The 13289-nt window shown below is 49.5% G+C and overlaps 1 protein-coding gene across 4 annotated transcripts in view; it reads left to right on the top strand.

The window, feature by feature from the left end:
- ELMO1 (engulfment and cell motility 1) overlaps nt 1-13289 on the top strand; it is a 345973-nt gene that overhangs the window by 195981 nt on the left and 136703 nt on the right. For all 4 annotated transcript variants that reach the window (XM_084896335.1, XM_084896336.1, XM_084896334.1 and 1 more), the window contains exon 15: nt 5103-5211. In XM_084896335.1, coding sequence (XP_084752461.1) covers nt 5103-5211 — 109 coding nt within the window. The remainder of the gene's footprint in view (nt 1-5102; nt 5212-13289) is intronic.

Genomic DNA, 13289 nt, shown 5'->3' with positions numbered 1-13289 from the left:
AAGAATGAGGATTAACAAAAAAGTAAAATAAAAGCAATGAGCTTTCACACACAAAGGCAAGGGCATGCATGTGGCTGGCACCTCAGCAGGACGCAGCGGAGCCTGGCCACCTTCGGGCACTCCCTCCCTCAGCGGCTGTGCTCGGGTGTCCTACAGGATGAGCACCCTGGCCGTTTCTGAACCTTCACCTCTAGCGCCCCTGTCTGGTCAGTCCTGGGCTCTGGCTTGGGAATAGGAGCCTTCCATGCCCCCCACCCCCACGAAGCGGACCAGACCCCAGCACAGAGGTGTGGGGCTTGCCCTGCAGTTGGGGTGCTGGCCCCGCACGTCTTAGCTGCTAGACTGCAGGCCCGGGACTCCGCTCCGAGGTGGGTTCCTCGCTGGCAGGTGTCCTGTCTCGATGGGCTGTGCGGACCATGCGAGCGGAGCCTGGTGGTCACTCGTGTGTTCCCTCTGGTTTCATGTGAGGTCGGATCCACTTAGCCGTGTCACGGGGAGCTGTTCGGCGGCCTGGGATGCATTCACAGTGTCATGCAAACACCGCCTCCGTTGAGTTCTGAGACGTTATAATTAGCATCAGCCCAAAAGCAAACCACGCCTGTCAGCAGTGGCTCCCAAACCCCCACACCGCAGCCCTGGGCAGCTACCCATCTGTATTCTCTCTCTCTGAATTTCAACTCTCGCTGATATTTTTATTAGTCCCTGAAAACATGAAATACCAAAGTCAGATTCATTTCCTCCTCCACCTCCTCTCATTGCTTTCCGCGTCTTTAAAACCAGGAAATTTGCCGGGAGAGTAGACGCGTCATAACTTGCCATCACTGTTTGAAAAAGTGTGGCCCCGAGCTAGCGGCACCCACATTTCCTGAGAGCGTGCAGGTTCCTGGGTCCACCCCAAACACTGAGCCATAACTCAGGGGGTGGGGGCCTGCCATCTGGGTTTTAATAACCTTTCAGGTGATCCTAATGCAAGCTCAAGCTAGAGAACCGCTGCTTTATATAAACAAGATGAGCCTGGCCGGCATGGCTCAGTGGTTGAGCATCAACCTATGAACCAGGAAGTCATGATTTAATTCCTTGTCCCAGCACAAGCCCGGGTTGTGGGCTTGATCCCCAGTAAGGGGCATGCAGGAGGCAGCCGACCGGTGATTCTCTCTCATCATGGATGTTTCCATCTCTCTCCCTCCCCCTTCCTCTCTGAAATCAGTAAACATAATTTTAAAAAGCAAAGATCTTACCATCCTTGAGCCCAGGGACACACGTCCTGGCATAGAGAGGAGCCTGCTAGCTGGGGTCTCTGATGCAGTGACGTCAGGGTCCCTGTGCGGGCACAGACACGTCACCCTGCTGGCATCAGCCCTTCCCTTCTCTGCCGCCAGCTGCATCCCAGGGCGGGCGTGGCACACAGCTCAGGGCTGCTGGGTGTGTCCCAGGGCCCTGAGCTCCTCACACTTTATCAAAGCGCGGGCCCTGTTTCTTTCTGGTTGATTAATGTTCAATTCTCCGTCTATTATGAACCTCCAGGCTTTAATTACTACACCATTACCCAGTCGATTCCTTGCCATTTGATATTTATGGCTTTTATTATGCCTCTGTCTGTGCAACTGCCTGGTTTTATTCTGGAAGAATTTCACCTCATTAGCTGGGTTTGCACCATTCTTCTCGTTTGTCTGGGTTTTTATTTATCTCTGGGTGTGCTTTCTGCTTTGTGTTTGCAGCAACAGGACTGCTTGTCCGTTCGTTCTGTTCCTGTTCCCGGGGTGCTTTGTTCCTTTGTCCCAGGATACAGCTCTTTGTACTCTCCGCTCTGGGGCTGGCTCGTCTCAGCTGCTGGGTGCTGGGCCCTGCCAGAGGCCCGCGGCCTGGCTGGTCATTAGCCCTGGACAGACCAGGGACAGCCGCCTCTCGCCAAGTGGCCAGCTGGGTTGCAGGCTCTCATCATTGATGGGCTCAGGGAGGCTGTGCAATGGAGCTCGTTTCTTTGTAGAAGAGAATTTTCAAAATAGCTGCTCAGCGTTCTCAGCAGTGCTTTGCTAACACTCCCGCTCTCCGTCACCCTGTGCCTCAGGAGAATGTAGGGCTTGGTTTGCTTGCGTATTTTTTAAAAATATGTTTTTATTCATGTCAGGGAGGAAGGGAGAGGAAGAGAAAGATAGAAACATCAATGATGAGAGAGAATCATGGATCAGCTGCCTCCTGCACGCTCCCTACTGGGGATCAAGCCTGCAACCCAGACATATGCCTTTGAGCGGAATTGAACCCAGGACCCTTCAGGCCGATGCTCTAGCCACTGAGCCAAGCCAGCTGGCACTTGCTTGCATATTTTTTAAATCCTGGACCTGCAGAATCAGAGTTTGGGGAGCAGCCCAGCACTCTGTTTACCTTCCTGCACAACCTTCCTGAACAGAATCCCTTCTGGCCCTAGCCAGGAATCCCAGCTCGGGAAGCAGAGGCAGGACAATGAAATTCCCACCCGCGGGGAGTCTACTTCTCTTTGACAAATCGTGTCTCAGAGACACAGGCATCCAGGATGAGCCTCCTGATGAGGGGCCGTGAACGGAGAAGCAGAACAGAAGACAGGACATAAAGACAGGAGACAGGTGGTCCCCAGCCCGCTCCCAGCCAGCATCTTCCCCTGCACCTCACATTAACATCCGATTAACATTTCATGAGCACATCAATATTTAATGAGGCTGCAATCTGCATACACTGTAGGTAGAATTACTGCAGCCAATAAATGCTCTGGAAACGTTTCCAAGGCACAGTTTATTAGCAGGCACTAAATTAAGGAGTAATTTAAGTAATCAATATGTAAATCGGCCCGGAGAAGCCCTGCTCTCCTCTTTAACACGCCATCCATCTTCCCGCGTTAACCCACCACCGGAGGAACAGCAGACCCTCGTCTCTGACTGATTTCCTTAGACACAGATCTTCAGAGGTGCCTGCGCAGGTTTTCAGGTCAACACTCTTGCAGAAATATTTCGGAAAAGGCTATGATGATGAGTGTTACTAATTAGATATTACTATAATGAGAAACAGTTCTTGCACTGGACGGTAGTTTCTCTAAAATTTAAAGCACGGCTAAATCAATATTCAATTCCAACATTCTGCTATTAACTGTGTTGGCCTAAAACAGTTTGAAAAGTCCCATTTAGAAATACCAGGGCCTATTTTTCGTCTTTATTTTTCCCCTCCCTCTTCGGTTCTAAGAGCAAACACACTGGGACAGACACCATGATGGATGGAGCATTAAAACCTGCTATGGCGACTCACCTTAGAACACGTCACACACCTAAGGAAGCCGTAACTGCCGCATGCTTTATAGAACACAGCATGGGTGCTGGTGCAATATCAAGTACCACACTTTGTATAAAACACTACAGTTTACAGGGTATATATACATATAGCTACCCACTGATCCTCGGGAAGTCGATATGATTGACAGGCAGGTATTTATTAGCCTATTAAAAATGCTGAAACGAGAGGAAGGGGTGAGGTGCTTAGATCTTTGAGTAGCCGTGGCTGGTCCTGGAATGCAATTTCTGAGATTTTCAATTTCCAAATCTCTTCCCGCCTGGTCATAGTTTACAATCGCTTCACATCCAGGCCGCCATGAACTCCGTGGATTTCATGTCAGAGGCTAAGAGAACCTGATTCATGTCCTCCACTCACTGAAGCGAGTCCACACATCCAGGCCCTCCTGGACGAATGTCCCAGGGTCTCCCTATGTCATTTGTCCCTGAAGACAAGTGGCAATCTCTCGGGTCAGTGGCCGGAGCTATGCAAACAAGTAGTTACAAAAATGCTGACTGAGTTCCCAGGGGCCCAGATCACGAACAGGTTTGGTACTGGTGTGACCACTGAACACTTAGTACCCTGTCCGCCACACTCAAACCAGCTCCTCCCTGCCCCCTGAGCACCTGCTCTCTCAGCCTGGGCATCCTGTCACAGACACCTCCCTCCCCTGCTGCGGGCGCTCCCGTCGGGGGCAAGGCCAATCCTCCCTGTGTCGCTGAGCCAGGCCCGGAGAGGAGGAACCAGACTTTCCAGGGCCCGCCATGGCCTTCCCCGGTCAGCGGGAGAAGGGGCTGGGATGGAGTTTACCTGCAGTCTCTTCAGGGATACACCAGCCCAGAACCCGTGCTTCCCAAGGAGGCTGCTAGGAAGACGTTTTACCAGAACGCCAAGGGCAGTTCAGGCTGTGCTCCTGCTGACACTCAGCATAGTCCCCACACGTGCTCCCCTTTTCAGAACCAGGCGGGGCAGGGCCCTCACTTGTCTAAACCTCATGGCTAGCTTCTGAGTCTCAGTTGTCATTCAAGGGGAGTATGTCATCACTTAAATAAATAAGTTCTCTAGACAAAACCGGTTTGGCTCAGTGGATAGAGCGTCAGCCTTCGGACTGAAGGGTCCCGGGTTCGGTTTCAGTCAAGGGCATGTGCTTTGGTTGTGGGCACATCCCCAGTATGGGGTGTGCAGGAGGCAGCTGATAGATGTTTCTCTCTCATCGATGTTTCTAACTTTCTATCCCTCTCTCTTCCTCTCTGTAAAAAAATCAATAAAATATATTTTAAAAAATTTTTCTAATGTACTATTTTGCAAAACTCTCTTGCCCGGGTAGGTCAGTGGTTAGAGTGCCAGCCTGTGCACCAAAGGGTCGGAGGTTCCATTCCCGGACAAGGGCACATACCTGTGCTTCAGGTTCAGTGCCCGGCCCTGGTCAGGGCATGTGCATGAGGCAACCAATTTTTGTGTCTCTCTCACATTGACGTTCCTCTCTCTCTCTCTTTCTCCCACCCACCCTTCCACTCTTACTAAAAACAACACAATGGAAAAATATCCCTGGGCAACAATTAACAGCAACAACAATGGTCTCCTAGGCATCTCTGTAAGCGACAGCTGACAACAGAGTGTCCTCTCCCAGGGGGCAGCAGGCTTCGGGCGGTGGGGGACGTGTGTGGGTTTTAGGCTCCGCGGTGTGTGCTGAGAACACGCCGAGAGGACAGAGCGGCCCGGCCCTGGCGCCTGGTTTGGTGAGCTGTGGTTGCTGCTCTGCCCCCGTGCAGCCTTGCCCTCTGTGACCGCCCCCTTCCTGCTTGCAGATCGTGCTGGAGAACAGCAGCCGAGAAGACAAGCACGAGTGTCCCTTCGGCCGCAGCAGCATCGAGCTGACCAAGATGCTGTGTGAGATCCTCAAAGTGGGCGAGCTGCGTGAGTACCCTTGTTGCCCGCGGGGAGGACACTGGGCTGCGGGGCGGAGAGCGGCTCCCGGGGCCGGGCCCTGGCCCCACGAACAACTCCCCGCGGGGGTCACGCGCACCGAACTTCCTTTGGCTCACATTCGCGGCTTAGGTATCTCTGCGTGTCTGCTCTGTGAATAAATGTGGTTAAGACCTGTAAGGATGGAAAAATGGCAGGTACCGTGACTGAATTTCAAATTTTATAAAAATGAGTATGTATTAAGACAGCCTTGAATTTAGTAGGAAAAAGACCTATGAATTTCTTAAAAAAAAAAAAAAAAAAATCCAGTTTCCAGCCTACCAGAACGCTTTCTTTTCTTTCTTTCCTTTGCAGTAGATTTTCTCTCTAAAGGAAAAATGGAGTGCCTTCATGGAATCTCTGCTACCAGTGTTCCACTTGTTTAAATGCCTTCTCTAAGAAAGAAGGAATTATTGGAGAAAATGGGCAGCAGCCCATGAAACGTATGGGCAGAGATACTTCTTGCTCATCTTCTTCTATTCACAGTTTAAGCCAGAACGCCCACAAAAAGAGGGCATGACCATTGTCTTCCCTGTGCCTATTGGCATCGTTCGGTTTTAATCTGTGAAAGTGAGTTGGGTGGAACCTGGCCGACAATGATCATCAATATTGAGCCTCCGTAAGGTGTCCGCCTCCACCCCCTCCACCACCCCGGAGCTGACACGCACATCAGTCTTCCCCTGTGAGCTCGGTAACAGGGGCCCAGGGGACCTGCTGGCACCAGGGGAATGCTGGGTGTTCGGTGTTCCTGCAGAAGCGTAAACACTCAGTCACCGGCTGGAGAGCTGGAATGATGAATGGGGGCAGTTCCGGTGATGCAGTTGGAAAGGGGGCTGTTTTCCTGGCAGTGTAGAGCTGCCCACAGTGTGGATAAAGGAAACCAGAACGTTCAGGACTTAACAGGAAAAGACTAAGATGCTGAGCCTGTTTGACGAAGCACAGCAGTCCCGCTTCCCTCCGGGTGGGCGGGAAGCAGACACTGAGGGAGCAGCCGTGAAGTTCGTGACTGATGAGCCCCAGCCCGGGCCTTTCTCCGTGACTGGAGCAGGCCGGCCTGGGAGAGTTGTGTGTCAGTCTGGGTCGGTCTCTGCTGGCTGATGTGACATGTCGGTTCACCTGGCCCGGATGTGGTGCTCTGCCTGCTCCTCCTCAGACTCTCTTGCTGAGATTTCCGTCATGCTCTGCCTGTCAGGGCTCACTGTGGGTTCAGCTGCGGGGTCAAGTCCTGAGTCAAACCAATCCTACTGAACTCCCTGGCCTACCAACTGTGACTATTTCATGTCAGTCTCAACTTCATGGGAACACTGTGGAAAATCGTGGCTAAAAGAGCATGACTAAGATCTTGCAAACTAAGATCTTTTGAAATTGGAGACTGTCATGCTCTACCCCTCAAGTTCTCTCCGTCCTGCTCTACCCATCATGCTCTACCACTCATCCTGTATCTGTCATGCTTTACCTGTCATGATCTACCCATCATGCTCTACCTGTCATGCTCTATTATGATCTACCCATCATGCTCTTGAGTCCTAGTCGGTGCCCATGGTATCATTTCCTGCCCATCCCCTTTTCCATTCTCCCAGAGGGCCAACTTCATCTCTCAGCTCTCATCCTATTGGCTGCAGAAGGGATGCCCTCCTGCACTTGGACTGCCATACCCAGCTCCCTGCTCTTCTGTGCCCAGTGGACATATGTCTCTACCGCTGGAAGTTTACACAGAACAGAGATGGTGGAGGACAAGGGGACCGTCAGGAATAGTGGGCAGCTGGGTTCTGCCTCTACTTTGACATCCTTGTCTAATGTGCTCACAGACTTCACTGTGCTCTTAACCCTCCACACTTTATACTAATAGTATAGAGTCCTTACTGCACATACTCGATAGCATGTTGTGTTGAGCCGGCATCCGGAGCATGCATACTGTTTACCGAGTCTCTTGTTGGCACTGTTTCCTCTTGTGCTTGGTCTAATCTCACGTTGGGTTGGGCAGGAACATGCTGTCCAGCCTGGTAGCCGGGAGCACAAGGCTGAACTGTGCAGCAAGGTGTGTAGTGGGCACACCATTCAGGTTTGCGAAGTGCACCCTTTGATATCTGGTGATAGAATTGCCTGTGGGCACCTTTCCCAGAACGTCTCCATCCTTAAGCACACGGGACTAGCATTGTGCTCATCTTGGCTTGTTTGTAGTAACTTCAGTGGCTGGGATTGCAGTCAGAGGAGTTGAAGGGGTACCCTGGAAACAGATAATATTCAACCCAAGGGCACTAACTTGGAAAAGACAAATTCCAGGCAGTGTGAGGCCAGAGTCGATATGGATCACTGAGGTCTACCCGGTGGGCAATGTGGTGGCAAAGTCTGCGCAGACAGTGAATGTCAGCTCTGGGGTTTAGGAGTTGGGCAGTGGGGTGGGTACAGAGAAGCCCTCCTGGACCTGGGAGAACCTGGTAGTCAAGCCAGCTCCGTGGGCTGAGGTATTAGAGTGGGGATGCAGGCAGATATACTGGGGAGCTTGGCCGGTACCCCAGATGCTGCCCTTGCACTATAGGTTATTCTGTACCCCACCTTCTGCTAGAAAGATGGCTGTCAGCACTCGGCCACAGGTCGCTCAGCACCTGGCCAGGGCTGGTCTCTGCAGTGAAGCTTAGCTTGGACAGTAAGGCCCTCACATACGCAGAGCAGGTTCCCTCATTCATTCATTTGTTCCATAAAAGTCTGTCGACTATTTATAATGTGCCAGGGACTGATGGACACGGCCGGTGAAAAGGTCAACGAGATATGGTCCCTGATCCCAGAGGCTTCCACTTCAGAAAGTATAAGATTGAGTTGGGACTTTTTCCTATTAGTTATAAGTCATTTCATATATATTCATATATATATATTCATATATATATATATATATATACACACACACACACATACACACACACATATATGTATATGTGTATAAATACATAAACATGCATGTATATGGTATGTCTGTGTCTATATGTATGCATATGTGTATCTTATATACATACATGTGTATATCTATTTATATATACATATATATATATATATATATTTAAATGCCTGTTTTCAGTTCTAAGCCTGGTTTTTGCAGTGTTTTGATAGTTAAGGTTCCAGGTTGACCAGTTGCTCAGCATCTATTGCAAAGCCCCTCCCTGGACATTCTGCAAGGCTAATAAAAGACTCGTGTGTCTCTGAGGGCAACATGCCCAAATGAGTTGTTTTCTGCTCATAAAATATTAAAGGGCTGCTACATTTGATCGAGTACCAGGCATCAGATGATGAAACAGCCTGTGGTAAGAGGGAAATTGCTTTTTAATGGATTGCCTCATGCCCACTGCCATATTAAATAAGCTACTAATATGAAAAACAAATCGGAGTGCACCCTTGTGTTGAAGGAGATGTCTATTTTTCTTCTGGGAAAATTAGTTTCATAAAGAAATCCATCATCTTTGGGTTGGGTTGTGTCTGCTCTTCTCCATTTCTAAGTTCATGGTTCTTCTCAGATTTGTGTCAGTAACTGACCTGCGGCCGCTTGAGAGTCTTGGGAGAAGTGACACAGAAGAAGAGGTACTTGAGTGTGTGGAGTCACTAAGATGAAGAGGAGAGTAGAAGGCAGTTCTAAATGCACGTATGCAGAACCCATGGACCTGGACAGTAGTGTGGTGAAAGCTGGGGGAGGTGCAGAGTGGAGGGGGTCAATGGGGAACACGGGGGACATCTGTAATACTTTCAACAATAAAGATAATATTTTAAAAAATCCCGGCAGCAAGAAGCGTAGATGGAAAGACCAGGAGGTGCAGAGAATTCTGCATCCATGTGGAGCCAATAGGAGAATATTAACAATCAGAAACGTGCCAGTCCTGGGCATAAAATCCTAGAATAGGAGTATGTTTTCTGCGTGTGACAAGAACTCATGAGCATGAGACTGTGCAGGGCCGGGGCAGGGATGGTCCTGGCCTGGGTTCTGTATCCATCTGGGGCTTTCACCTGCAGGCAGTGGGAATCCCAACGCAGAATGGCCAAAGTGAGAAGAAATCTGCTGAATGCCATCATGTCAGTGCAGTAGGTCCTGGCGTTGTTGACTGTTCAGTGATGTCATGGAGGACCCAGGGTCTCTCCATCGTTTGGTTCTGCCATCCTGGGGTAGCACCTTGGTCCTGAAGCTGGTAGCAGAAAGAGGCTCCATGGCCCCTAGGAGCAGGGGGCTGTCTTCCCATGAGCCTCCTCGGTTTGAGGAAATGTCTCCAAGCATTTCTCTCACATGTAATTGGCTAGCACCGTGGCCTGAGCCCTTGCCTAACCCAGTCACTGAGGAAGGGAATGGAAAATGGAACCAATGGGCGTCAGACTCCCTAGTCTGGAGGTGCAGCCCACCTTTCTTGGGTAGATGGCCACAGGAGGGTGGGCTGGTAAAGGAAATTGGGGCTGGTGAAGGAGGGGGGGAATGGTGCAATTCTGTGCCTTTACTCTCGGCAGTCCCCTCTGCCTTCTCCTTGCTGCTGCAGAAAACCATAGCAATGAAGGCAGATCACAGCCCCTGTCATTTGCCTCTGTTGGGAATTGGGGTAGCGCGTTGGTAGTTTCTTTGGGGGTATTTTTTAGTGTAGCAATATCAGAGTTTGCAGAAAAATGGAAATTGAGGTTTCATTGCCAATGCATTTCATTTTTCATTGCTAAGATGCCTGGGGTCCACTCCCCTATCCCTTTCAGCAAAGGGGCATTCCCACTTGCTCAGCTATGCCTCTGTGTGCGGGTTGGTCTCAGGTGTGTTTTCATAGGCAGAATGCACAGGCATTTGCATTTTGTGCCTCCCTATTTCTCTGAAACAGTTTGCCATCCTCCCGTTTGGCCATGTATAATTAGGATAAAACTTAACAACCACTGCTCTGTTAAAAAAAAAAAAAAAAAAAAAAAAAAAAAGCAAAAAAACAAGATTGGAAATTAAAAAATCCTACAGCCTGCCTGAATAGAAAATGTTCAGCATTTCCTTACTTTGTCTTCCAGTGGCAATATTTATTATAACACGCCGAGGCGCCGCATGGAGCGCCTTGTATAATTTATCACTCAGACACCTTAGCTTCAGCGAGTAAAAATAACCCAGATGCGCGATCGGAAGGACTCTCTGCAGAGCAGCAGCAATTAGAACAGACACTTAACTCCGGGACACTGGCGTTCCGAACTCTGAGGAGGACCATCCATCTCTGTCACTCTCCAAACATCCTGGCTACAGAAAACTCCAGAACGTTCGCTTTTAACCACTAATCCTCTGAAGGCCCTTCCCCCCTCCGAATACTCCCGCTGCTGCCCACGCTCCATGGGAGTCGAAGCCTCTTGCTTCTTGACTTCGTCTTGAATGTTCTGATTCCACTTCTGCTTTCCTATTCTACTTCAACCTTAGGTTTAAAGGAAAAAACAAGCAACAAACCCAACCAAATAGTCGGAATGTTCCAGGCCTCCGCCCACCAGGATGGGTAATTATCATCACAAGGCACGAGGAGTCCACCTGAGAGTCCCCCATTCACAAGGAGCAGCCCCGGGGAACATGGCCGATGGAGCTCCTGGGGTCCCAAGGAGCAGGGGGCTGTCCCTTCGTTAAGAGGGTGAGCCACGTTTCTGTCCACTCCCCCATTTGTTACATGGGGTACTACCTCATCATTGTCGTCCTCACCATCATCTTCCTCAGCTGAGATGAGTGTTTTACTTTTTTTAAAATGTTTTTACTGATTTCAGAGAGGAAGGGAGAGGGAGAGAGAGAGAAACATCAATGGTGAGAGAATCATTGATTGGCTGCCTCCTAGAACCCCCCAACTTTGGATTGAGCCCACAACCCGGGCATGTGCCCTGACCAGGAATCGAACCATGACCTCCTGGTTCATAGTTAAAGCTCAACCACTGAGCCACGCCAGCCAGGCTGAAAGTGTTTTCTTAATTGTAACATGCTTACTGGTGAAGGAAATATTCAGCCGTATCCTCACAAACATAACGACACCGAGATATACCGTGTACGGAGTGGCTGTCTCAAGAACTGCAAGCTCTGTGATGGTGTGCGGTGGCGTGTTGGCGTTTTGGAAGGCAGTCCTGGTAAATACTTGGGAAATCACAGTGTCATGTTTATCTCCGTGGGGAGTGATTGCTGAGAGACTAAACTTGGCAGTTAAAGGAGAGTGTATCAAGCACATCTCAATCCTACATGGGTGACAATAATTTATGTTCATCGCGGGCTCTGGGAGGACTTGCTGTTTTGCGTTTGTGAGATGATACATAGCATCCATTCCTCTGGTCTCTTAAGTTATCGACTGAGAGGGCAGTCTGATAGATGGGCCTCCTAACGAGGAGAGACACGGGCCTGTGGGGAAACGCTGGCGTTCATGGCTCCGCCTTCTGCCCTGTCACCTTCAGGGCCCCTCGAAGGTCACGGCTGGGAGATCCCGTGGTCCCTCCTCTGACACTGGCTGGGGGAGGGCATCGAGCCTTCCTCTAAACTCCTGTAGCGCTTCCGTCCCCTCTGCGGTTATACTTTCTCCTGTTTTATAATATTCCTTTCTTTAACTCACAGTCCTTTCCCCTCTAATAGTTGAAGTGGTTTGTAGAGAAGCAGAAAGAAAATCCAAAAATGAGTCCGTGGTGAAAACAAGCACCTTTGCGAAGGCCGCGTTGTAGAGGCCTTTGCATTGACTTGTGTCTGACCTTCAGCTTAACCTCAAGTCTCGCTTGTCCGGGAAGCGAGAGGCGCTCAGGACCAGAGCAGAGTCGGGGTATGTCCCGCAGGAATGAGCACAAGGTGCTCACCAAGCGCTGATGCCAGCCGATGCCACAGGAGTGCCGGAGGACATGCCATTGGTTAAAGGTGATGGAACGGGACACAGTTTTAGCATCATTTTTTAAAAAAGCTATTATAAAGCGACAAGCATCATTATGTTTAAAATGATGATAACAGGAGAGTGTTGGGGGAGGGGAGCGTGGCGTTCAAAGGGGAGAAGAGCGCACATGTGTAATACTTTCAGCACAGAGATTAAAAACCAAACTGATTGCTGATATTCACCATTATTGTTTCTCCTTGATCTGGGAGACACAGACAAATGCAGGGAAGTTCATTGATAGAAACAAAGTGTTTTAATAAAACTCATTTATCTAGAAATCCCCGAAGAAATGAAGAAAAAGCAGTTAGAGTTTATGTAATTTAGGAGAGCAGCTACAAGGCGGAGAAGCAAGCCTGAGCAGCATTTTTATATGTCAGCAGTAATTAGGTAATTATAAAATGCATAAAAAAGGAATTTTTTTTTAGCAGTGGTAATAAAAATATAAACTGTTGCAGAATAATCTTAACATCTTGGACTTAGGTGAAGAAAACGATAAGATTTTCCTAAAATATGCAACCCAAGTTTCAAATCCATTAGCAAGTGTTATCTCGGTGGGACTTGGATATCGTACTAAAAACTTAAGTTCCTCCAAGTCAGTGCGCAGGCTCATTGTTGATGTCTCTCTCTCTCTCTTTCTCTCTTTCTCTCTCTCTCTCTCCCTCCCTCCCTCCTTCTCTCCCTCTGAAAGCAATAAAAATATATTAAAAAAACAAACAAAAAACAAAACACTTGCTGATTTAAAGATAAGTATAAAGAATTTATTAAACAAACAAAAACACACCACCACTTCCATTTATTAGCTGCTTTTTCTGTGCAGACAAACCCAAGGTCAGCACTCCTCTGACCCTTGTATCTTCATTTGCCAGGGAGGGGCCTGGGGCTCAGGGAGCGGTTGAGTAGACGGGACCGCTGGCATTAGCTACAGCTAACCATTGGGCTCTGGTTGTGTCTGTACACGTCACCTCCGCACAGTGCTGCCCACTGCTGACTGTGGCCTGTTAACCATCCCATCTCCCTCCCGCTCTGTGCCCCGCACAGATTGGACCCGGCGTGAATCACCTCCCGCCCCAGCCTCCACACACCATGCGTGGCATGTGGTCTGCACGTAGAAAGGGTTTATCGGTGAACAGAGCAGCTTTCCTCTGCTGGAGGGCAGGTCCCCCGTAC

The sequence above is a fragment of the Pipistrellus hanaki genome (genome assembly GCF_964339955.1).
Source record: "Pipistrellus hanaki genome assembly, chromosome: 10".
Classification (NCBI taxonomy): Eukaryota; Metazoa; Chordata; class Mammalia; order Chiroptera; family Vespertilionidae; genus Pipistrellus; species Pipistrellus hanaki.
Note: the sequence above shows the minus strand (reverse complement) of the source record. Positions and strands in the feature narration are given on the sequence as shown.